At 31.5% G+C, this 26,833-nt stretch overlaps 1 protein-coding gene across 6 annotated transcripts in view; it reads right to left on the minus strand.

Annotated features, from left to right (window-relative positions):
• Nucleotides 1-3,618: 3,618 nt before the first annotated feature.
• The window catches only part of LOC143079946 (trafficking protein particle complex subunit 8-like), a 61,983-nt gene continuing 38,768 nt past the window's right edge, over nt 3,619-26,833 (minus strand). For 4 of the 6 annotated variants that reach the window (XM_076255569.1, XM_076255568.1, XM_076255567.1 and 1 more), the window contains 15 exons: nt 26,331-26,457; nt 25,765-25,956; nt 22,813-22,961; nt 19,964-20,038; nt 18,076-18,716; nt 16,167-16,314; nt 14,710-14,815; nt 14,507-14,575; nt 13,630-13,688; nt 12,017-12,166; nt 11,445-11,546; nt 8,195-8,242; nt 5,269-5,417; nt 4,524-4,613; nt 3,619-4,075 (listed from right to left, as the gene is read on the minus strand). In XM_076255569.1, coding sequence (XP_076111684.1) covers nt 3,808-4,075; nt 4,524-4,613; nt 5,269-5,417; nt 8,195-8,242; nt 11,445-11,546; nt 12,017-12,166; nt 13,630-13,688; nt 14,507-14,575; nt 14,710-14,815; nt 16,167-16,314; nt 18,076-18,716; nt 19,964-20,038; nt 22,813-22,961; nt 25,765-25,956; nt 26,331-26,457 — 2,373 coding nt within the window. In that variant the 3' untranslated portion in view covers nt 3,619-3,807. The remainder of the gene's footprint in view (nt 4,076-4,523; nt 4,614-5,268; nt 5,418-8,194; nt 8,243-11,444; nt 11,547-12,016; nt 12,167-13,629; nt 13,689-14,506; nt 14,576-14,709; nt 14,816-16,166; nt 16,315-18,075; nt 18,717-19,963; nt 20,039-22,812; nt 22,962-25,764; nt 25,957-26,330; nt 26,458-26,833) is intronic. The other 2 variants (XM_076255570.1, XM_076255571.1) reach the window with 2 other exon arrangements.

Consider the following 26,833-nt stretch of genomic DNA (forward strand, 5'->3'; position numbering starts at 1 on the left):
ACACTACACATTCCCCATTTTTGTTAGATTACACCATAACAATTAACTTTAAACAAGATTAAATTTTAATGTAGAACGTTTAGTAAATTAAATACTATTTTCCATAGCTTTAGACATGATTCTTTTAGACATCAATAAAATTATTATTAAAATCATTATTGTGTTATTTCATGATAGACATGAAAAGTATACTTATATTATCTATGTGGACACTCGTGAAAGGTTGTCATGTCTAGCTGAGTTACAATCATTGTAAATTCATTTTGTAAAAGTTAATCATCAAACTTCTTTAATACTATTCAGCTATATATAGATGTTTTCAACAACCTTGGTTTAATATACAGCCCTAGCTCAGTCAGTAGATGTGTAAATGGATATACTACCTATTTAATATAATATGTCTGTGCTTTAATAAAAGTATGATTGTCAAAAATAATTTGCAATATATTTTTGTTGGTATATTCAAAGAAACTTGTTATCCTTATATAATTTTGCATTCAATTTGTACTTTATTTCTATTTTAAATGATGGATAATATTTTAGGAGCACATTTTTGTAATAAGCTAAATCAGGGGAAGTAACTCACATTTTAAAACTACGCAAATCATTTATGACCAAAGGCTGGAGTAATAGAGTTTATTAACAAATGTCTGCTTGTCCCTCAAAAGTCTCATAAGTCTGTGATCATTAAGTTATGATATTTTAATTAATTAAAACACAAGAATCATGTATATCGATTAAATCCAATCATCAAGGTTAACCTCAAAAGGTTAATCGATCACGTGGTGTAAACAATCTTCGTTGTCAAAACTGGATTGAACTGGTTTGAACTGGTCAATTTTCATCTGAAATTATATACCCCACGGAAAGGTTTACCGTTATATGATTTTTTTTACCGAAAATTTTAGCACCACGGTGAAAAATTATACATCGCGGCAAGAACGATACCACCACGGTAGAAAATTATACATCGCGGGCCCGTGGTCCTTTAAGGGCCTGGGGAGAACACTGACCTCTGCAATTGGAAAAACAGATTTTGACAGGAAGAAGATCCTTTTTCACAGATTTTATAGCAAATACAAATGTGGGGAAACATATGTTTTCGTAACCTACATCATCATTAACTGTATTGAAACATGGGATAAAAGAAGCATTTTTTAATCACCATTAAAACCTTTTTGCCTGAACAAACAACAAATCACAGACTAAAATGATGTCCTACAGGTTAAACTAACACACTATGAAATCATGTACCAGGAACCATTACTTCAAGCACAAATCACTTTGATATCAGCCCTGAATGATGCTGATTAAAAAATCTGAACACAATGGCAATGTATCTTAAACCAGAATTAATCCATCATTTCCTACATTAAGAAATGCCAGTACCAAGTCAGGCCTTAAAGTCATAAAACTTTCCAGTGAGTTTTTTGTACTCATACTCCAAAATCAACCAATCAAAATGTTGGATTTCATGTTTCGAGCATGATTTTTGTACTCTGTGCACTGAGCAAAGGTTTATGACTTCAACCCCAGGAATATGACAGTTATTTTCCATTTATACATATGATGTGTTTCAGCTTTTGATTTTGCCATTTAACAAGGGACTTTATGTTTTGAATTTCCTTGGATTTTGGTATATTTGTTATTTCACTTTTTTCCCTGCATCAATACACACAAAGAATATCATGACTGCTGAAAGATTTTGTTCCACTGAAAAATCAAGTTGATTTTCATTACAATCTACAACACATGTATATTGAGAGTGCTCAGGTTTCTAATACCAAAATTTCATTTGTCATAATTACAAAGATTTTCCTTCTTTTGTATTTGGTAAAACTTAAAAGATTCTTCAAATTGCATTTGTCAGTTACTGTATGTGTTAAATGGACTAAAATATAAATCATTAGTATTAAATTTTTTTGTATAGTTAATCGTTATCTGGATTACTCATATCCATTCTCATTCAAAATTATATATGGTCAACAAGCCAGGCTAACCTAAAACAGTATGTCCAGTTGTGAGTTTAAATTGTTTCTGGTACTTTCAAATTGTATGTATTTTGCTGTAATTTTAGAATCAAATAATCTTTTAAATACGTAAAATTGTATTTCCATTCCTTAAAATAAATGTTATTTTATGATGTTATATTTTCTAACACTCTTTCTATTTACCCCTGAACTGAATCTACTAACCAGCGAAAAAGTTCAAAATTCAAACCTATGACAAAATGAGAAAAAGAAAAACAAACAAGAAGGTGAAAGCTTTATGGAAGTTAGGCAAGGTGAATAATTGAAGTTAAAAATATAGAACTAAATATTGCAAAAACGGATTAGCATTAGTTTTTGCTTGAACGTTGAAAAGGATCCGTGTCAACTTGATTGGGATATATAATTTATCAAAATCATTACTTTTATTTTTTCTGCACTTTATTTTACAAACCAATATATCATCTGTTCAAATATTTTCTCGTTCATTACAGAGGTTTCTCAACAGGCTGATACTTAAATTATTTAACAGACTCTCCGACATATAGAGTATATATCTTTGTATCTTTGTATATATACATAAAATGCAATTGTAATGGAAATTGGAACATTTTTTTATTTGTTTTTTTTTTTAAATTGAAGTGGTTTTCTTTGACCAAAAAATATATAAATATTAAGCTATAATTGTTACTATGCTTCCTGAGAAACCTCTGTGTAATTAATTGATCTAATGACTAAAACTAGACTTCCTTTACATACAACATTAAACACTGACAAACTAATACCACCATCAACGGATCATGAACACATTCAATAAAATGCAAAATAACAAAGTATCACAGATTTCAAATATTAAAATAACTCATATTAATAATTTTCTAACACTATTCAAACATAATTGTTTTCTCCCCCAAATTGCACTACAAAAAAGTTGATCACAACACAAACTGAACATAAAAGTTCTATTTTCTTTAGAAATTTAGGGTTTTGGGACTTTCCTTTTTGAATTTTCCACGGAGTTCAGTATTTTTGTGTTTTTACTTTTTAGAAGGGTTTACTTTAGTTGAACTTGACACAATTTGAACATAAAAATCATATTTTCTTTTGAAATTTAGAAGGGTTTACTTTATCTACGAAAGGCAAAAAACTAAAGTAAAATATATTTCTTCATGGCACTAGCTGTAGGATATACTAGCATAAACACTACCAATAAGCATATCTGATAAAGGATATTAGACCTCCATAATATTGTAGCTACTATGTCCTGAGCGATAACAAACAGCTCTGCCGTACAATAATTGTCTTTAATCAAATGTAGGCATGCTTTTTTTCTATAAATGCAGTCTTTATATATTGAACTTTGTTCATACTATGCAAATAATAACTTTTAATGGTAGGCACACAAAATGCATATATGCTATAGCTTTTCATTAACAAATAAAATAAATATTATCCAATAGGGAGAAAAAGCCATTAAATGTTGCATTTTAATCAACTGTTTATATACCTACAAAAGAAGTGTGAATGAAATTCACTCAACTTGTATTTACTAATAAGGCTAACATTAGAAGGAACAAACCACAGAAACCAAGATACTGACCTTGTGTATATAATTTTAGTCAAGTTGGTATTAAATTTAGTCTGTGCTTTAATTCTCTATCAATGATTCCCCCTTTCTACAGTCTAATATGTAAAGAGCCTTCCCAATTTCTAACTTTTTACTCTTGAAGCAGGACAACTTTATCTAACAATGTATATCACTAATAAAAGCATACAACTCTTACACAGATAACAAGCTTTACATAACAATAGAACAATATCATGATACATCATTGACGACAATAACACTCGGAGAGTTATGTTTCTGCAGCACCATCTGACTAGAGTCTGACGTGTAGGTCACAAACACTGATAGTCTATTGAGGTTGAATATCCCTGGTTTACTGAAACCTGCTGACAATCTGACAGGTTTCTGTTGATTAGGTTCTATTTTCAGTTGTGTCATAGTCTGGCTCACCCAATTAAAACAGCTACTGTGACTAGGGTAGGCTTGGTTTGTCAAAAGATTTTCTGGTCGAGAATTCAATCTGGAAAAAAAATTAATATTGAGGATCCTTGCAAAATAGTCGTCTAACTCACATACATTAAATTAAGAATACCATTTTGATATGTGTCTTTGAACACTACAGCAGAACTTGTCTTCTTGTACATCAATAACTATCATGCCATTTTATAAAATAAAAATAGTCCCTGTAGTGTAAATTTTTAAAAAGGAACCCTTAATAACTAAATATCCTTGTAACTCAAACATCTTTTGATTGAACTTTAGAATAAATGCTTGCAAAATAAAACTTTTAGCTTTCATCTTGAAATCTTGTCCATCTGTCAATAAAATAAGTAAATATAAGGTTGGAAACTATCACAATTTCTTTTTAAATCCTTTGACCCAAGATCTGAAAATAAATCAATCATGAGTACAATCCTACTAAGCTTTAACATTTAGACAAGAATTCAGATCAAACATTAACTATTTACCTGTCAGGTGATTTACTGGTGTCTATTAACACCTCTACGGGAACTTTGGAACAGTTGTGTAGCATCACAACCACAGGTACAATACACACTCTGGAAAATAGAAGAAAAGTTTTCTCATGTAAATAATAACAATGTTGATGGCTCCTGTACCAAGTAAAGTATTTTCATTTGTTTTCATTTGTTTGACATGTTTGAGCTTTTGATCTTGCCATTTGATAAGGGACTTTTTATTTTGAATTTTCCTTGGAGTTCAGTATTTTTGTTATTTTACTTTTCATTGAAATAGCATGATACAATAGATAGTGAAACGTAACATTTTGAGGTCTTTTTATATCTCAATGAAACAACCCACAGCCTGGACCTGTCAATTTGACAGGATCATCACTGTTAGTTCGGCCATATTGAATAGGTGGCAGATTTTCATAATGGAGGTTAAAATGGTTTGAAAAATATGAGAAAACATCATTAAAACGGAGCAGTTGCATAGGATTTCCCGTCTAATCATACTATTTCAAAAAAGTCTGCCCCCCTCTTCAATATTGCCGAACTAACCTTGAAGTGGCCTATTTTAGGATTGGGCATTGAACTTTTAGAACAATGAACAATTTTCATACACATTAAATAAATGACTGTGTTAAGAAGTATGAAATTGTCTAAGTTCAAACTGCAAGTCTGATTTTGTAATCGGAAACAACATATAAAATTTTGAGATGAATTTGGTAATAAAAGATATTGTATTAATTACCTTGATGTCCGAAAATTGTGTGTTATATTACTTTTATGGCTAAAACTAATATCCACCAGTTGTGTAGTTACTTCTGAATCTAACTTTTTGTTTTCATCTTCATCTTCTTCAGTTTTTATAAACTTTAAAGGTGGTGGATCAGGTTTTATCTACAATTAAAGTCAAAGTATACAACATTTACATAATAATGATCACACAAGAAAACTAATGCCAATGGCTTAAATGCTAAAACATTTAAACATTATAATCACAGGTGTTCAAAACATCCACCCGACATTATTTCAATCATTTTCAGGGGGAAAACATGTGATATGATAATAATGAGTAGAGTATAAACCTTAACCAAGACAGACAAGCTGGTCCAATTTTTTTTTAAAGCTAGATTACAAGATAAGTCACCAGAAAGACAAGCAATTGCATCTGGAAATATTGTTCTGAATACAAAACCAATTAACTTTGCTTAATCCTTGGTTTGACTTAGCCTTAGTTCTTAGTTTAAATCATGACTTCAGAGTAAATGAGAAAATGCTATCACAAGACATACTGCATATATTTTTTGTTGCAAACATTGTAATTTTTCATACAATTTATCATGTAAAGAAACCAATCCTTAAACTGAAAAAGTTAATTAAAACAAAATCAATCAATTGTTTCATGTAGGATTCAGTTATTAATGAAAGTAAATAATCGTTATATCCCTTGCCACAGCCATTTTTGCCTTCAGATCCAAGTTGTATGTATACTTTCTTATACACCTATTTTTTTTTAAAAAGACGATATATTTCACTCAATTACATTGAGGGACACACATAATAGAAAGTTTTTAAAATAGATTTATATAAAAGTGGATATCAATCAAACTGACCTTACCAGCAAAAAATAAATCTCAACCATTATACTGCATGTACTGTGGATTCATTTAAGTTACCAATTTTGTGTTAGAAGAAAAAATTCTATTTCCAGGGTGATTAATTTCATGCTTTCATTATTTGCTCCTATTACAGTAACTTAACCAGGTGCTCCGCAGGGTGCAGCTCTATACGACCGCAGAGGTTGAACCCTGAACAGTTGGCGCAAGTATGGACACAACATTCAAGCTTGATACAGCTTGGAGTGTGATCAAATTTTTGACATAATATAGGTTTCTGACACAAAACCTATGTCAAGATCTCACAAATCTATTGTGCAATGCTGTGCAATTAAAGATTTCTTCTTGTAACTGTTCAAAAATATGAAATTTGAGAAATTTTGAAGTAAAAATTTTTAACCCCTTAAAAAAATTGGACAGAGAGATCCATACACTTAACCAAAAGTTATTGTCCAGAAACTAGAAAAATGCTTGTTTTTGGCCCCTTTTTGGCCCTTAGTTCCTCTACTAGTTTTTCCATAACCCTTAAATTAAATCCCCAACCTTCTGTTTATGGTATTAAACATTGTGGTACAATTTCAGGGCAATTGAAATACTTATACACAACTTATTGTCCTGAAACTAGAAAAATGTTTGTTTTTGGTCTCTTTTTGGCCCTTTATTCCTAGACTGTTTGCCCCATAACCCCTAAATTAAATCCCAACCTTCTACTTATGGTATTAAACATTGTGGTACAATTTCAAAGCAATTGATATACCTATACACAACTTATTGTCCTGAAACTAGAAAAAAAACGTTTTTGGCCCCTTTTTGGCCCTTAATTCCAAAACTGTTTGCCCCATAAACATTTAATTAAATCCCAATCTTAGAATTATGGTATTTAACAGTGTTGTACAATTTCAGAGCAATTGAAATACTTATACACAACTTATTGTCTTGAAACTAGATAAATGCTTGTTTTGGCCCCTTTGGGCCCTTAATTCCTAAACCCTTGGGACCATAACCCCCAAAATCAATCCCAACCTTCCTTTTGTGATTATAAACATTGTGTTATTGATTTCTATTCACTTATACTAAAGTTATTATCCGGAAACCATCTGTCTTGGGACAACGCTGACAACGACATGATACCAATATACGACCAAAAAAATTTAAAATTTTGCGGTCGTATAAAAATCACATTTGATCTATTGTTTAAATTAGTGGTGACGAAATGCATGAAATTGGTATCCCATAAAAAAGGAAATGAATCTACAGTAGATCAGCTCAAGAAAACCATGCTATTAGGTATTACATCAAAGGAGAAAGATGGTCACATGATGCAAAACATAGTCATTAATCTAGAGGAAGAAAAAAAAATCATTCTTATATATACGGAAATGCGAAATGAGTACCAACAGCAAATTCTAGGAAAATATCTGTATTTTACATTGCAGACATTCTCAATTGTATAGTAACATTATTTTCAAGCATTCATACATGTCAAAGGAATTAGCTGTCCTTGCCCTAAAATAATACAATTTAAGATTGCACATATCAAAGAAATTGTACTTTAACGACCAATCAATAACCAGAGGAATAGACACAATAAAAGGTTCCAGAATTTGCAAAAAAACTGTCAAATTCTTTAAAAATAGTTTATAAATGCAAAATAAATTTTTGTCCGGATAATTTAGTACAGAAAGGTCACTAAGACATAACAAAACATAATTTACATTTTTTTATGTTATTCTTCAAAACTATGAAGGTCTAATACACATAATGTTTTCCCAATGTTATTATTAATGATATCTGACAATAAATTCTAGTGAATATCTGTCAGTACTTTGGAAATGATAATTAATTGTGTTAAACCTTCATTTACTTTGTTGGAAGTTGAAATAAAGAAAAAGTATATCCAATTCCACACTCAGTTGATGTCAATACCAAAAAAAACGAAATAAGCAGAGTATATACAAAAGAACACATTTCTCCAAACAGAAAGTCTGGACAAATATCAATCCATATTAGAGATGCTATATATTTCATTCTTTATCATAGAACATATGCATTACCTACCACAGTTAATCCCTGAGTTAATCCTTGATTAGATGTATCTGAATTATCCTAACCAGAGGTAAAATTATTAAAATATGCTAAACACTTTCATATTTGATGCAACACGTAATAAAAACCGAATTCATTTCAAATCTATGCTTTGATAATATTAAATGCTCTTCAAGGGAAAGGTACATTTTAGGTGTTACTTGGTTGTGTTAATTCATCAAAACTCAAAAATTGAATGACAAATTAATTTAATCTCAGAATAAAAACTCTGGAGTCTGAAGTGGGACAGACCTACAGACGAACGGACACACAGACCGAAAAACAATACCCTAGGTGGGGCATAAAAATTCTTATCGGTCGTCCCACTGTCTATATCACTCTGTTCAGCTCTTAATATTATTCCGTATCATGTCTTTGTGACGTCAAATACGTTGACCCGGCCTTAATAACTTTGACCCGGAGATATCAGCGACGTCATAATGTTTGAACAGACGTTAATAACTTTGACCCGAACTTATCAAGTCATCTTTTGTGTGCTGGTGAAACAAAGAAAACAGTTCTGAAACACGCAAATATAGCCCGATAAATTGATTATCAGATTATCTGCATATTGATATTGTAAAATATCAGCTGCTTGACATTATATGAAGGCTTTTTGATCTCGTTCGCTACGCTCACTTGACAAAAAGCTTCATATTATGTCTCGCAGCTGATATTTTACGATATCAACATGCAGATAACCTGATAATCGGTACATATCACTCCAGCAGAAGTGATATATTCCAAAATTATTTATAACCAAAAATAAATTAAGAGCAAATTTTTAAAAAATAGCAATAACTTAAATTTATCCTTTATTAATAATTTTGTTACAAAATATTTAATTGAATGCGTACCTACAGAAAAGTAGCATTCTTATTTAATCTTATTTTACCAAATCAGATTTATAGAAACAGGTAACAAAAGAATAACATATGACCTGCCCAACAAGTTAGTGTCTTTTTGACTCAATTTTAAATGAAATGTTAAAGTCCAGTCAAATATATTTAGTTTCTTGTTTTCAAAATTGTTTAATAGTATCTTAAACTCAGGAAATTTTCCCAAAATTTGGGCAAAAGGATATATAGTTCCTTTATTTAAAAGTGGTTCAAAAGATGATCCTTCAAATTAGAGGAATTACCATTGGGAGTTGTTTAGGCAAGTTATTTGTGAAAATTTTAAATATTCGTTTAGAGAAATTTTTGGCAAATAGAAATATTATTAAACCGGAACAAATTGGTTTCTGTAAAGGCAAGCGCACCAGTGATCATCATTTAGTTTTGAGAACTCTTATAATAGAAAAGTATACTCAACAAGGCAATAAAAAATTCTTTACATGCTTTGTTGACCTACGAAGAGCCTTTGATACTGTTAATCATGATGGACTTTTTTATAAACTGACAAATATTGGAGTCAGTGATTTATTTTATAACACTCTAAAAGATATGTATAATAATATTGAACTTTGTGTAAAGGTAGACAAATATTCTATGACTGAAAACTTTACATCTAACAAAGGAGTCAAACAAGGGGATAATTTAAGCCCCACTTTATCTAAAATTTTTATAAATGATATTCTTGACTCTTTTGATGAGACCTGTAAACCTGCTATTTTAAATTCCTTACAGCTTAATTGCTTATTGTATGCAGATGACTTAGTATTAATGTCAGAAACAGCTGATGGTCTACAGAGGTGTATTGATAAACTATATAATTACTGTGATAAATGGGGACGCCAAATAAATATAAAGAAAACTAAATCAGTAGTTTTTAATAAAACAGGAAAACTAGATGAAAAAATATTTAATATTAATAATATACCTATTGAAAGGGCTAGGGGCTATAAATATTTAGGAATTTATGTGAGTGCAAGTGGAAGCTTTACAGAGGCTAAAGATGATTTATATAAAAAGGGATTGAAAGCTTTATTTAAATATAAAAAAAGTTTGAACTTATATAAACCTAAAATTAACACACTTTCACATATATTTGATCATACTGTGAAACCTGTGTTGTTATATGGGAGTGAAATATGGGGATCTTCAGTAATAAATAAACTAAATAAAAATGAACATAATCTTTTAAAACTATGCAAGGACATGATACAAGAAAGTATTCATGTCAAATTCTGTAAATTTTCTTTGGGTTTAGGTAAAAAATCTACAAATATAGCTGTATTGGGTGAAATGGGAAGATATCTCTTATTTCTTGAAGTAATTTTAAATATGTTTAGATATTATAAATATATATTAAAGTCTGATGATATCCTTCTCTCTGAAGCCCTGAATGTCTCTAGATCACTAAATAGTTTAAACAAAAATAGTTGGTATAGTTGTATTGCTATTCTTATGAAATATCTTGATATAGATCTTAAACTTGTTAAAAATTCAAAGATGGATTTAAAATCACTAATTTACCGGAAATTAAAACAGAAATATTCTTGTATCTGGAAATCTGAACTTTACAATGATAGACAAAATAAACAGCATGGAAATAAACTAAGAACTTACAGATTATTTAAAGAAAATATTTGTATGGAAAAGTACTTATTAATTTTAAATGAGGATGAAAGGCGACTGCTCACTAAGTTCAGAGTCAGTGCACATAAATTAGAAATTGAAAGAGGCAGATATGTGGGGCTTCGAGTGGAGGATAGAATATGTTAATTATGTAACACTGAAGTTGAAGATGAAATTCATTTTCTTCTTCAGTGTCCTGTTTTAGAAAATAAAAGATCTGAATATATAGATTACTTAAATAAGGTTAACAAAAACTTTAAAAGCCTCCCAAATAAATCAAAATTAATATGGTTAATGTCATCTGAGGATAATGTTATAATTAAAAAAGTAAGTTTATTATTGTGTACTTTATTCAAAGAGAGAAAATTAATTCTAGATACAGTTTAGTTACCGGTAGTTTGTCCATCTATATTATATTGTAAAACTATATATATATATATCTTTTCTGCAGAATTTATTTGGTTGAAAAAGACTTGACTTTGTTTAATTGTTAAATAATCAATGTAATCAATATGTAATCACTTGTATGAAATTGAACTTAATTGTACTGCTCAAATTATTGGGCGTCATAATTGACAATAAAAACTTTGTATTATCTACATTAGCTAATGAAGAATCCAGAGTTCCTGTCATTCACACAGTAAGAAATGCCAAACATCGATTATATATAAAACTAACTGGATATCAGAATGTTTTACACTTACTTTTATAGGATAAGATGTAAATATAGTGTCAATTTTTTCTATATGTACATGGTGCTGACCCACTCTAATCTGTACCTCACCAGTATCATTGATAACAAATGCCTACAAATAAATTCATGGTTTTTACACTAAACAACAAACACATCTGAATAGCTTCCATTTTATTTTCAGCCTTAGCTAAAGTATGAAAAAGTGATAAATAAAACATTTGAATGTCATGTAGTTGAGAATCTGAATGTTTATTTTTGGTTTGTGTTGCAGGGTTACCGTTCCATTGATGCTGAATAGACAAGGTGCTTCCTCTATACCCCCACTAGCCAAATTATTTTGATGGGGTATAATGATACAGTCCATATTAACAATGGTAAATCAGGTATGGTTAAAACTGATCTTCTTTAGACCACTCTGAAGAGTTATTGGTTTAAAAACCTACATGAAACATACTTTCAACATGTACCAATGATTAAACAACTCTGTAAAAAACAAAACATGAGTGTGTGTTCATACATTCAAAACATCATAAAAGGCTTACCAATATGTGTTAAAAATATGTGTTGACAATAATAGCTTACCTTCCATATTATTACTAGTGTTAATCCTATCTGTATTGCACATTTCAGATCACTAAATTCTCCAGCAGTTTTACCTAGAGTATCATCGGAGGATAATTTGGCCTTGGAGCAGAAGTAGAAGTCAGCACAAGGTGTTAATGAGCTACAAATCTGTAAAATAGGCATGGAAATTTAGAAATGATCCATGTAAACTTGTTGCTCCTTTAAATAAACTTATTCTAAAAGGTTACCTATTCAATACTGTAATAAGATCATTGAATATTGCTTTTATTGGTATACATATTGATTTTGTTATCAGTAAATTAAAAGCTAACTAAATATTACTAGTATGTTATATAAATATATGCATTCATGGACCTACAATCTGTCGATACCTGTAACTTGGCATTGCACAAGGTCATGTTTCTCTCTGGATGTTTATGACGTCTTTACACTAAATCCATTGGATGTTGGATGTGTACTGATTGATAGTTTAGTCTTAGATGCATGATTTTTTTATTAGTTGTTAGTGGCTTTGAACTAGCTGTCAGATAATTGTGAGTACTCTCAGATCTGTTCATTGTGTCTTTTTGTGTCGGGATGTATAAGTACCCGGCCACGTCCACTTGTATTTTTGTCCATCTGATGAGTTCAGCCTTTTACAACTGATTTTTATAGTTCGTTCTTATGTTGTACTGTTATACCACTGTCCCAGGTTAGGGGGAGGGCTGGGATCCTGCTAACATGTTTAACCCCGCCACATTATTTATGTATGTGCCTGTCTCAAGTCAGGAGCCTGTAATTCAGTGGTTGTCGTTTGTTTATGTGTTACATATTTGTTTTTCGTTCATTTTTTTATATAAATAAGGCTGTTAGTTTTCTCGTTTAAATTGTTTTACATTGTCTTATAGGGGCCTTTTATAGCTGACTATGCGGTATGGGCTTTGCTCATTGTTGAAGGCCGTACGGTGACCTATAGTTGTTAATGTCTGTGTCATTTTGGTCTCTTGTGGACAGTTGTCTCATTGGCAATCATATCACATCTTCTTTTTTGTATACGATGACTAAAGCGTGACAAAACAAAGGCTCATAAAACGTGTCACTGATCATAAATACCAATGATGTTTGAACGATGGAGACAATATCTTTTGTTACACGCTAGATTCCTGATAGTACTGCAGTTTCCAGATATTATTATGCATTACAGCATCAAAGCTTAATCTAAATAGTTCATTAATGGGTCAAATTTTACAAACACACAAAAAAGAAATCAGCTTTTCCTTTATGTCGGTCAAACTTCATAAAGAGGCAAGCATTATTTGTCATAATAGTGAATTTTTTGGCAGCCTCCATTGTTTTAAGAATTTTCTAAAAGGAGAACATAATTAATATTTTTTTTAATTCCTGAAAAGATTTCATCTTATTTCATAACTAAACATTTAACAATTTTTGTTTTTAATTTCTCAATATAAGTTTGAATGAATTCTATGCAAAAAGCTATACTTGTTGCTATATCATACTTTTTAGAATCCTAGTTTGAATCAGTTAACATATGGTGCAGTTCAAACAACAGGAAGTAAGTTCTATGGGAAACAAAATTCTCTTCTCCAACTAACAGATTAATTACCACTTACCTGTTGATTGTCAAAGGAAACATCACTAAATAATACACAGTCTTTCCCTTTTATTGATTCTAAAAATACAATTATTTAAATAAAAACAGTTTGTAATGATTGATTTTGTCTAAATAGAGAACATACTATAGTTGAATAATATAACATGGATGTGAAAAGGGTGTCCCCTGTGCTCCCTCTAAGTTGGCAAAAAATATAAGTACAACCTGGGCTGGAAAATTTACCAAAATATTACTGTGCTACAACCCATTCAAATTTAATTGCTTCTAAGATAAGTAAAACATTGTAAAACAAGAATGTGTCCCAAGTACACGGATGCCCCACTCGCACTATCATTTTCTATGTTCAGTGGACCGTGAAATTAGGGTCAAAATTTAATTTGGAATTAAAATTAGAAAGATCATATCATATGGAACATGTGTACTAAGTTTGAAGTTGATTGGACTTCAACTTCATCAAAAACTACCTTGACCAAAAACTTTAACCTGAATTTCGCACTATCATTTTCTATGTTCAGTGGACCATGAAATTGGGGTCAAAACTATAATTTGGCATTAAAATTAGAAAGATCATATCATGGGGAACATGTGTACTAAGTTTGAAGTTGATTGGACTTCAACTTCATCAAAAATTACCTTGACCAAAAACTTTAACCTGAAGCGAACTGACGCACAGACGGACTGACGAACAGACGAACGGAGGCACAGACCAGAAAACATAATGCCCCTCTACTATCGTAGGTGGGGTTTAACAAATATTTTTTTGGTCAAATTCATAAACATCTAATGCATTTGTTACTGAGTTAGACTGCATGGTCTGTATCTTCAAAAATTTGTATAAATATAAGATTTATTTTTGTATTCTAAATTACACTCACCTATATTGGTAGGACTTCTTATTGCTTTTAAACATATTTGCATAGTTTCTCTACTACCCACTTGTATTTCTACAAAACAATAATGTATTTGTATTATATAACCACCAGTAAGCTTGTGATACTGTAATGATATGTCAAATTTGTAAACATCGTCACATAGTTTTTAAAAACTGAATGTCTTAATTTTGTCTAAAGTTATTTACCTGATTTTTTTTGTTGGGAACTGAGGTGTTGTATTGTCCATCTATCACTGGCACAGGAGACTTGGTTAATCTGTACTTCTTTAACATGGGCTCTTTGTGCTTGGACCTGTTGTAAAATAGAAAATGTTATTTTAAAACAAGGATGTGTCCAAAGTACACGGATGCCCCACTTGCACTATCCTTTTCCATGTTCCATGGACTGTAAAAATTGGGTAATAATCTAATTTGGCATTAAAATTAGAAAGATTATACTATAGGGAACATATGTTAGAAAGATTATACTATAGGGAACATATGTACTAAGTTTCAAGTTGATTGGACTTCAATTTCATCAAAAACTACCTTGACCAAAAACTTGAACCTGAAACTCCCACTTACATTTCTATGTTTAGTGAACCGTAAAATTGGGGTCAAAAGTCTAATTGGGTTTAAAATTAGAAAGATCATATCATAAGCAACAAGTGTATTAAGTTTCAAGTTGATTGCACTTCAGCTTCATCAAAAACTACCTTGACCAAAAACTTTAACCTGAAACTCTCCCTTTCATTATCTATGTTCAGTGGACCGTGAAATTGGGGTCAAAAGTGTAATTTTGCTTTCATTAGAAAGATCATTTCATAAGCAACAAGTGTACTAAGTTTCAAGTTGATTGCACTTCAGCTTCATCAAAAACTACCTTGACCAAAAACTTTAACCTGAAACTCCCACTTTCATTTTCTATGTTCAGTGGACCGTGAAATTGGGGTCAAAAGTCTAATTTGGCTTTAAAATTAGAAATATCATATCATAAGCAACAAGTGTATTAAGTTTCAAGTTGATTGGACTTCAGCTTCATCAAAAACTACCTTGACCAAAAACTTTAACCTGAAACTCCCCCTTTCATTATCTATGTTCGGTGGGCCGTGAAATTGGGGTCAAAAGTCTAATTTGGCTTTCAATTAGAAAGATCATATCATAAGCAACAAGTGTACTAAGTTTCAAGTTGATTGGACTTCAGCTTCATCAAAAACTACCTTGACCAAAAACTTTAACCTGAAACTCCCACTTTCATTTTCTATGTTCAGTGGACCGTGAAATTGGTGTCAAAAGTCTAATTTGGCTTTAAAATAAGAAAGATCATATCATAAGCAACAAGTGTACTAAGTTTCAAGTTGATTGAACTATCGTAGGTGGGGCATAAAAAAACACACTCAAATAAATTATTGTAAAGAAGTATTACTAGCAGCTAAAATTTTCCTTTATTAAAATCCAAAGACAATAACCTTTTACCTAAAACAAAATTGCTACTTTCCAAGAGTATGTTAATTCCATTGACACTTGGACGTGGAATATATAAAGAAAAGATATAATTTGCCCTGATACTTCACCTAAATGGGCAGAAACATATATTCATAACAAATATGCTTTCTATTGACCTGGAAATAATATCATTTTTAAAAATATACTGTAAGACTAACCTGGCTCAAGTTTTCCAATTCACAGAAAACAACACAGGAACCAGTTGTGCCCCCTGTTTGTGATGAGTTATTTCCCCTTCTGGCTACAGCTCTCACACTGAGGGATTCTAAAGTGTTTATCACAGCAGTATGTCTTAACAGTCTATATCTGAAATATTTACAATTAACAGTTATAAATACCCTGAAATGATATGAAATCTTAACTTTTCTCAATTTATGTAAAATACATTAATGCTCATTGTATTAGTCTTGTATTATTTAAATTTTAGTTTCTTGTGTACAATTTGGAAATTAGTATGGCGTTCATTATCACTGGACTAGTATATATTTGTTTAGGGGCCAGCTGAGGGACGCCTCCGGGTGCGGGAATTTCTCGCTGCATTGAAGACCTGTTGGTGACCCTCTGCTGTTGTTTTTTATTTAGTCGGGTTGTTGTCTCTTTGACACATTCCCCATTTCCATTCTCAATTTTATCACAATGCACATGCTTTAGTTCAAACCACTCTTGGAGATTTACACAGTGAGTGTAAGTAATGTTGGTGATTCAACCTCAGAAACATGTCGTCTTTGAGTAATCAATTAGATACTGACATCGCTATTGTAAATAACATTGAGATTCCTTACCATTATTTGATTTTGCCAAAGGGACAATAAGGGAAAAGGCAACCAAGATTGATAATGCCATGTAAAAAGGTCACAATATCAATAAAAAGTGTATCATTTTTGATCTATAAAAAAATAAAAATAATGGGAATTTCTTCTTACTACCCTATACCACATAGAAAATGATAATTCTCAATTTCCCTATGATATATATTCAGATAATCCAAAAAATTCAGTTAGCCAACCTTTCAAACATATTTTATTGAACTAATTAGAATCTGATTTTTTTTTTTATCATAAATTTAGATATAAAGCATATCATAACAATAACAAGTAACTATTTAGGAATGCCTTCAGTTCTAGTGTTACTTAAAATATAAAGCTTAGGCCAGGGTTTTTTAATTTGTTGGTTTACGGATTTTACCAATGAAAAAGTCGGGTCGGTCGGTCGGCAAAAAAAAGAAAAAAAATATGCTATTTTGTCATCATTTCTTAGATTTTAGTTCCATGAAATCAGCTGTCATAAACATCGCATGACATTCTAATAATTTCCCGTAAACAAAAAGTGGACAGGGACTGCTTGGATATCGTCATTTCACAAACATGAAAAACAGATTCGCGTAGCTCTTAATCAATTCCCGATAACTTGGTGGGCTTGGTGAATTACGATCTTCAAGCACGAAAACTGATAAAGAAGAAAAAATGTAAAAACGTCACACATGTCAACAAACGTAATGGACTCGTCCACTGGAAAAACGAGAATATCGGATTAATCTGTTGTCATGCATTCCCGTTTTTTTTGGCCAAATAGACGAAATTTTTTTATGATCTATGAAGCAAGAAAATATCAAATGCATTTGTTAATATTTAGTACTTTAACTTGACGTCTTCTACCTGTCCACATTTGGACAAGTCTATTTCTATCAGATGATGCATCTTACGGACTGATGACAAATACGGTAAACGAATTGATTTTGTAATTGGTTTTAAACACAGGTTTCGTTTCGCAAAATTATTTGCGCAAACCACATTTCAAGGTCAGTTATAATTGATTTGTCTATTTTTAGAAACGTAAAATGGAAGTTTTATTTTTTTCACTACAGAAAGTGTTATCAATTTTAATAGTGATTAATGCATTTCATTTCATAAAAAAACGAGTATTTTAATTATTTTTTAGGGATAATGCATTTGTTACGGTCGGCGGGAATAAAAAAGCATGAAAAGTGAATTTTATTTTTATTCTGGAAATCGGCAAAATCGGATCGGCGGATCCGTAAACCAACAAATTAAAAAATTCTGGCCTTACCTTGGTTTTGGTGTTGAATGAATAGGTTCATAATAAAACATAAAATGTGTTTCGTGTACTCCTCCGATATCATTCCCCCGTATCCAGGCTGGCACAGATAATGTATTTTTTGGTTGTAACACACCATTTGGAAGAGCAATGTCTACGACACATGACTTAATGTTTGTCATTTTGGAATTAAATTCACAAGATGAGCTTTTATTTGGCACTTCAGATGACTCCTGATACACAGTTGGAAATTTGGGTATTTCACCGTGAGATCCTAACGTGAAAAATTCAGGACTGGATGATCCTACTTTGAGTTTGTGTAATGGACTTGAACCAATGTTCGTAAACTGTAACATGATGGCATGCACCTCACCGCACAATAATGTTTGAGGGAAATTACAAAACGACACTTGTAACTGTGGCATTTCTTGTTGAATAACTAAATCTAATCTACGATCAGGTCCATACATTTTACTGGCCTTTTCCTCTTTTGAATTATTTAATCGAGGTCCTTGAACTTCAAGTTTTTGTTTACCACGAACATATAAAGTATTGGAAGACTTGGGTCCTTCAGTTTGTGCTGTTCCTAAATGGAATGCAAGTCCAACTATCCTAAGTTCTCCAGTTTGGTGAGGAACAAGCACTAACTGCACCTAAAATATCATACATTAGTAATAAAAAAATAATACTTATAATCAAATCATAAAAAATGTCATTCTACATGTATATAATTGTTTTCATCTTGGTTGTAAAAAAACAATTAAATTGATGCTTTGTTATTAAGTAATCATAACAAATTTTAGGATTACTGAGATATATTTAAAAGAATATCATGGATTTATCATTATTTCAAAAGATACTAATTTTTCGTGGATTTTCATGTCAGAAAGACAAGTATGATTTACCAGTTATTTCAAAGATTATGGCAACCTTAAATTTGCCCTTCACTCATCTACCTTTTTAATTGTTTTTCAGATGCACAATGTTTTAAGTACACTTCAATAATCCTTCCCCCTGCTGCATTTTACAATACAATTACAGCTTTGTTTAATGTAGGAGTTACCTTCTTACTTTAAAAGTATGAGTATTTCCCTCATCAATGCAGACAATGTAAATGACATGAAGAACAGCAATAAAAGTGCCATTATCTCCCTTTGGTATTTTAATTGTGAAGTACTTGAAGATAAATAAATATTCTACCACTGTATAGAGTCAAATTTTGAGTGTGATACAATATTTATCCCCTAGAGACAGTTAAATTTTTAAATTTAAAACTTAACTGTCGAGAGTAGATAAATATCCTATTACACAAGATTGGGTGGAATAATGTTTCTTTAATGATTTATAAACAATATGCAGACAAATTCAATGATCTTCAAAAAGATGTGTTCTTTTTATGTGACGTCATCCGCCTTTTTCATGACGTTGCAATAGGAAATTCTGAGAAAAAGCAAGAAAATTTGATGTCACAATTGAAATTTGACCAATATAGAACTGAGATAAAACACATTTATTGAATAAAAATAATCTACAGGTCAGGAAAAGGATAAATTGTGTAAGAATTAGGGATAACTTATCTTATTTCAATCTGTAACTTTGATTTTCTCAAGTGTAACTACTTAATTTGTTCTTTAAAATTCATCAAGTCTGTTTTCCAGACAAAAGCTATTAATTTTGCCTTTTCAACCCATCCAAACTAGAGTTGGGGCAAAATTCCTTTGTTTTAATCTTTAAACTTAAAAATACAATATATTAAGAACAAACAGCAGCAATCAGTCCTGCTATTAATTAGTATGTGAAAACTCAATTGGGTAACAAAGTGCTTAAATATATATAGAATGAGTTGAAACAGTAAAATAAACTTGAGCAGTAGTGTTTGAATCATTATAAAATAACTTACAGGTAACTGTTCATTAGCCTGAAGAGTAACACTATCTATTACTTGAGTGTAGATGATTTCATTGGCTAAGGTATTCTGGAAAAAACACAATGCTTAATCAATCATATGACAAGATATTTTCAAAAAATATCATCATTCATTTCTTGAACTCTTCTATATAGTTTAGGCCAGACTTTTATTATTATCTGTTTAACGAGATCCGCCGACTCCACCTTTCCCGATTTTAGAATAAAAATAAAAGTAGTGCTTCTTACTTTTATTATTATTTTTCCCGCCGACTGAAAAAAATAAAATGTGTTATTCACGATACTCGCTTTCAGTCAATTTCGTTATCGGTAATATTTAATTTTTACCAAGTCAATGAAACAGTAATTTTCATTTAAAAGTAAAGAAATTCAAGGCATAAACGATATATTTTCTTCTAAAAGATTTTTAAGCTGGTGGCATGCTTTTCATACTTGTTACACGAGAGCGTACATCAAATCATTCTAACTTTCGGCAAAATCAGTTATTACATTGTACTTCATCAGAACTTGATGAAATTAGCCTAAAGTAAACTTGTCATCCATGTATTGCATTAGAAACGTCATATTCCTTTCCAAATAGCGTATCAAACATCGTTTATTTTTGTAAATTTTTCTTCGTCCGACATTTAAATTTGTAGAACTACAGATAGGAATCGGGATTTCATCGGAAACGGACCCGCTATGACCGAAATCCGGATTCTTGCGATAATGACTACAGACCCATGAATGGCACTGCTGACAGACAAAAATTGATCCCAAAAGGGAAAATTACGCATTCCACACGCATTAACATACTTTTGGTAAGATCTTCTTGATTAATGTATATATTTCCATGTATAAGCATTGTTTCAATTTATTGGTTAAAGTTGATTAAGGTTCATCATGACAAACGGACAAATATGGCTGTATTTACATGCCAAAAATTACTCTGAGTACAGACTTACCTGTGTAGTTGGAAAAGTTTTAATGCCTGGCATCCACTAGATATAATAAAGTTAAATGCATTTTGTGTTTCAGAAAGGTAAAATTTCTATTGGATTTTGATTGGCATTTTTTTTCCTTCATGCAAAAGGTCTGAAAATTGACTAAGTTGTGGACAACTATGAGATGCTCCCTCAGGTAAAAAACCGGTTTGTATTGTTTTGATTGTCCTTAATTGACATGGAAAAGAGGTATCTTCACAACTACAGGTGAGATAAAGAGTTCGTCTGAGTCAGTGAGTGGACAGTATCAAAGTAAGTCAGGTGTTTGTTTATTTTTACACCTTCTGCAGAAAGGAAAAAAAATGCCCAGCAAAAACCAATTTTTTTTTTATCTTTCTTTAACACAAAATGCATTTAACTTTTATATATCTAGTGGATGCTAGGCATTAAAACTTTCCAAACAGCACAGGTAAGTCTGTACACAGAGTAGTTTTTGAGGTGAAAATACAGCCATATTTGTCCATTTGTTATGATGAACCTTAACTCTGGGACTATTACACCAGAGACATATATACGCATGTGTATATATATATATGTGTCTCTGCATACACTAAGAGGTTCCTGACTGGGTGACTGGTATATACATATATAGTGTATATGCAGCGAGGTTGATATATTTGAGTGGTGCATGATGGCTCTATATTAGTGGAAATATAGAATCAAAACATAGTTTTTATGTTTATATTAATAGAAGGGTTAACCAGAGACATATATAAACTATATGTATTTATATTTCTCTTGGTTAATATACTGGTCTGTTCTCATTTCATTGTTCTTGTATTTTGATAAATTCTAAAAAAGAAAAAGAAAAAAAAAGTCACTTATAATGGTTTTATTTTTATTTTTAGTGTCGACTGGACCAATTTTGCACTTTTATTTTTTTTCTTATTTCGCCCCCTCGACCCTAATTTTTTACAAATTTTCTCGTTAAACAGATAAAATTAAAAGTGTGGCCTTACTATCATTTTTGGAGGGGGGTAAACAACAAATTTGCAAAAAATGAATATACTTTTTCTTTGATTTTCAACAAGCCATAAATATTTTGACAATATCTAACTGCAATAATTTTCAAACAAAACTTTCTGTTCTCATTATACCATTTGTTCATACAAATATTCAATATTTTTTCATGATTCAGTTTAATTTAAATTTTTCTACAAGAATAAATATTACTGGTAGAACTGAATCACACTATAGTAGATTTGTTGAGGCTGTATTGAAATTTTTGCTCAGAGTTTCATTTTGCATGGATGTCAGTGTTTATTAAAACCACAATATTACCACTTAAATCATTGAAGTTCTGAAAGTGATACATCATTTATTTTAAAACCTGTTTTACATGTTTTAGGCAGATGATGAATTTACCAAAATGCAAGATGTTTAACATGAATATCATCTGTCGAGGTAAGTTTCAATCAAACTTGTATCTTTAACATCTAACATATATTGGGGCTATTCCATTAAAATGTATGTGGTAGGGTAAGAAGGAACTTTCATAAGACCCACGACCCACATTCAATAATTTAACTTGTCTTCCTACCCTCCCACATACATTTTAATGGAATAGTCCTTACATTTTTTTATTTTGATTAATGAAATTATTGCATATAGTGGCTAAGATTTCGTACAATGGCATGAAATAAAATAAGACTTCTTGCTAGTTTGATAATGTATTGAAAGCAAAAGGAAGTATGTCAACTATAGTGACGTTACAATGGAGCAGTGCGCTTTACTGTACATCTAGTAAGCAGACTTCACATCAGAAATAGTAGGATTCATTAAAAAAATCTCTTATTTGAGTTCTACTATTTCAGTGATTGAAACAGCACCTTATTATTACCTTTACATTAGAGAGTACTTCATTGGTAATCAGCTGTGGTTTCTCTGTTCCTGGTAATGCAGGTAAGAATGTCCATAATAGGGACACCTCTGTCAACATTAACATCACTTTCAATGGGTTAACTAGCTGTGCTTCAACAACAATTGATTCTGAAAATAAACATCTTCATCATACATGTTATATTAGGAGTATCAAATTGATATGTTAAGAGTGGAGTTGGGAGGGGATGTTTGCACATTTAATATGCCTAATTTGGACCTAAAACATAAAACTCCAAGATTGGCCATCTGATATATATTTTCATTAATATATCAACATTGTATTATCAGAGTCCATTTGAAAATACTGATAACAAGAATGTGTCCACAGTACACGGATGCCCCACTCACACTATCATTTTCTATGTTTAAAGGACTGTGAAATTGGAATAAATTTTCTAATTTGGCATTAAAATTAGAATGATCTTATCAAAGGGAACATGTATACTAAGTTTCAAGTTGATTGGACTTCTACTTTATCAAAAACTACCTTGACCAAAAACTTTAACCTGAAATTTGCACTATCATTTTCTATGTTCAGTGAACCGTAAAATTGGGGTCAAAACTCTAATTTGGCATTTAAATTAGAAAGATCATATCATAGGGCACATGTATACTAAGTTTCAAGTTGATTGGACTTCAACTTCATCAAAAACTACCTTGACCAAAAACTTTAACCTGAAGCCAAAAACTTTAACCTGAAATTTGCACTATCATTTTCTATGTTCAGTGAACCGTAAAATTGGGGTCAAAACTCTAATTTGGCATTTAAATTAGAAAGATCATATCATAGGGCACATGTATACTAAGTTTCAAGTTGATTGGACTTCAACTTCATCAAAAACTACCTTGACCAAAAACTTTAACCTGAAATTTGCACTATCATTTTCTATGTTCAGTGAACCGTAAAATTGGGGTCAAAACTGTAATTTGGCATTTAAATTAGAAAGATCATATCATAGGGCACATGTATACTAAGTTTCAAGTTGATTGGACTTCAACTTCATCAAAAACTACCTTGATCAAAAACTTTAACCTGAAGCCAAAAACTTTAACCTGAAATTTGCACTATCATTTTCTATGTTCAGTGAACCGTAAAATTGGGGTCAAAACTCTAATTTGGCATTTAAATTAGAAAGATCATATCATAGGGCACATGTATACTAAGTTTCAAGTTGATTGGACTTCAACTTCATCAAAAACTACCTTGACCAAAAACTTTAACCTGAAGCCAAAAACTTTAACCTGAAATTTGCACTATCATTTTCTATGTTCAGTGAACCGTAAAATTGGGGTCAAAACTCTAATTTGGCATTTAAATTAGAAAGATCATATCATAGGGCACATGTATACTAAGTTTCAAGTTGATTGGACTTCAACTTCATCAAAAACTACCTTGACCAAAAACTTTAACCTGAAATTTGCACTATCATTTTCTATGTTCAGTGAACCGTAAAATTGGGGTCAAAACTGTAATTTGGCATTTAAATTAGAAAGATCATATCATAGGGCACATGTATACTAAGTTTCAAGTTGATTGGACTTCAACTTCATCAAAAACTACCTTGATCAAAAACTTTAACCTGAAGCCAAAAACTTTAACCTGAAATTTGCACTATCATTTTCTATGTTCAGTGAACCGTAAAATTGGGGTCAAAACTCTAATTTGGCATTTAAATTAGAAAGATCATATCATAGGGCACATGTATACTAAGTTTCAAGTTGATTGGACTTCAACTTCATCAAAAACTACCTTGACCAAAAACTTTAACCTGAAGCCAAAAACTTTAACCTGAAATTTGCACTATCATTTTCTATCAGTGAACCGTAAAATTGGGGTCAAAACTCTAATTTGGCATTTAAATTAGAAAGATCATATCATAAGGAACATGTGTACTAAGTTTCAAGTTGATTGGACTTCAACTTCATCAAAAACTACCTTGACCAAAAACTTTAACCTGAAGCGGGACAGACGGACGAACGGACGAACGGACGAACGAACAGACGGACGAACGGACGCACAGACCAGAAAACATAATGCCCCTCTACTATCGTAGGTGGGGCATAAAAAGTCTGTTGTGATGTATCTTCAAACACCCCCAAGGGTGACTGGGGAATAGAAATATGGTCACTTAGTCTTCTCCCGACTGGCAGTAAAACCCTTGCCCAAGTGGAGCGTCCATTTGGCTGTGCGGGATGTATTAAGTTCGCAGTCACGTCCAGTCAGAATGGGGATGTTAAATCCGATGTCTCGTGTGAAGAGAGTGCCACGCTCTTTGTACGTTAAGAACCCTTACAACAACTCTTTGAGGGCCCATAGGTGGCCTGTTGTAAGGCAAAATTTCTGTCCCTATCCAATATACCCTCATTTTCCAGTGGCAGTCCAAATTTCCCCGACCATCATCCCTTATGGCCTCTATTATGACAAGACCTACCTATTGTATTTATTGTGAACTTGTTCTCGTCCTGAATATGCATGAAATATTTGCCACTGGACGTTAAGCAACCAACAATCAATCAATGTATCTTCAAACCGTACTAAACTTCACAATGTTTCCTCAATGATATCATGGATGTTCCCATAAACAATAATCTGTTCAGTCTTATGTAAAACAAGTTTTCTAGCTGTGGTTAATTAAAGTGAGTGCTAGCTGTTGTAAAGCAGTCTTGAACTTCATGTAGAGTATCACAAAATGACGTCTCTAGATACAATAAGAGAAAATAATCCCTTACATGTAGCTTTTTGATTTAATTTGAATTACATTGTTATGTAAATATTCCAAAAGCACTAGTTTTCATGGATTTTTTAAGACAAAATCGACCTTTAAATTAATTTAAAAATATAATTCACAATAAAACACATCACATGATGTGTTCAATTCCTTAGTTATAATACAAATACAAATCAACTCACCACCTACAAAACCAACTGGATTATATTTGTTGTTGGTTTTATTTGTGAAGACCTGCAGTGTTGGTCGGAATGTTGGTGGAAGGAATCCATTATTAGCTGAGGACACCAGCCTCTCTTCCATCTGAGTCCACCGTGGATGATTGCATTCACTGTGATCAAACCATACACCTGACACAGCTACTTTGTCAGATACTGGAAAATTATAAATAATAAATGATTGATACTTTCTCTAGTTCTTAAAATATATCTCAGAATGTGAAAGGGTTTTAAAACTAAAATTGAATATTTCCTCCTTTTTCACCAATTATTGAATCTTTATTTAAAAAATATATATTTTATCATTTTCTTGAGGGAGTATAAAAATACAATTTAAAATTTTTCACTCAGAATTTTGCAAAAATCTTCATGCAAAGGATTAATAGACCTTTTATCAAGGATATGATGTATAAATTAATGACACAAAATCCATAATGAAAAATATCAAATTCTGGCAGATATCATCTAGTTGATTCCATTAAGCATAAAACAATGTACTTATAATATAGACAAGGTTGTTAAGACTTTACCTTGACTAGGTTGAGGCCTACTGCCTAATAATACTTTAGTTTCGTTAGAGTCTACGATTGGCAGTGGTAATTCAGGTAAAGGTCCAGAATGGTCACCTAATTCTCCTGCTTCCTGGGTAAGTAATTGCTGAAATATATCGAAGCGTTAGGTTTAAATAGAATTAACCATACTTCGGGTTAAATTTATCATTTTCATTATAATTTAGTTATTAAATGTTCTTAATGTACATGTATAATGTTTTTTTTCCAGCATTATTTATAATCAAACTGTGAACAAAGATATTTCGCATGTGGCCTTTACAAACACCCCCTGAGAACTGTGGTGCTGGAAACAACATGCTGAGGTTTTGTCTCCACAACTTTTCAACACAATTGATATAACAGAGTTGTCAAAATAATTATAAATGATATGTCAACCTGGTTTAATGAGAAGTTATCATTTGAGCTGAGTCAGATAGAAATCGACCTTATGTAAGTTTATGTACGCATGTACATGTATAAAG

The sequence above is a fragment of the Mytilus galloprovincialis genome, chromosome 6 (genome assembly GCF_965363235.1).
Source record: "Mytilus galloprovincialis chromosome 6, xbMytGall1.hap1.1, whole genome shotgun sequence".
Lineage (NCBI taxonomy): Eukaryota > Metazoa > Mollusca > Bivalvia > Mytilida > Mytilidae > Mytilus > Mytilus galloprovincialis.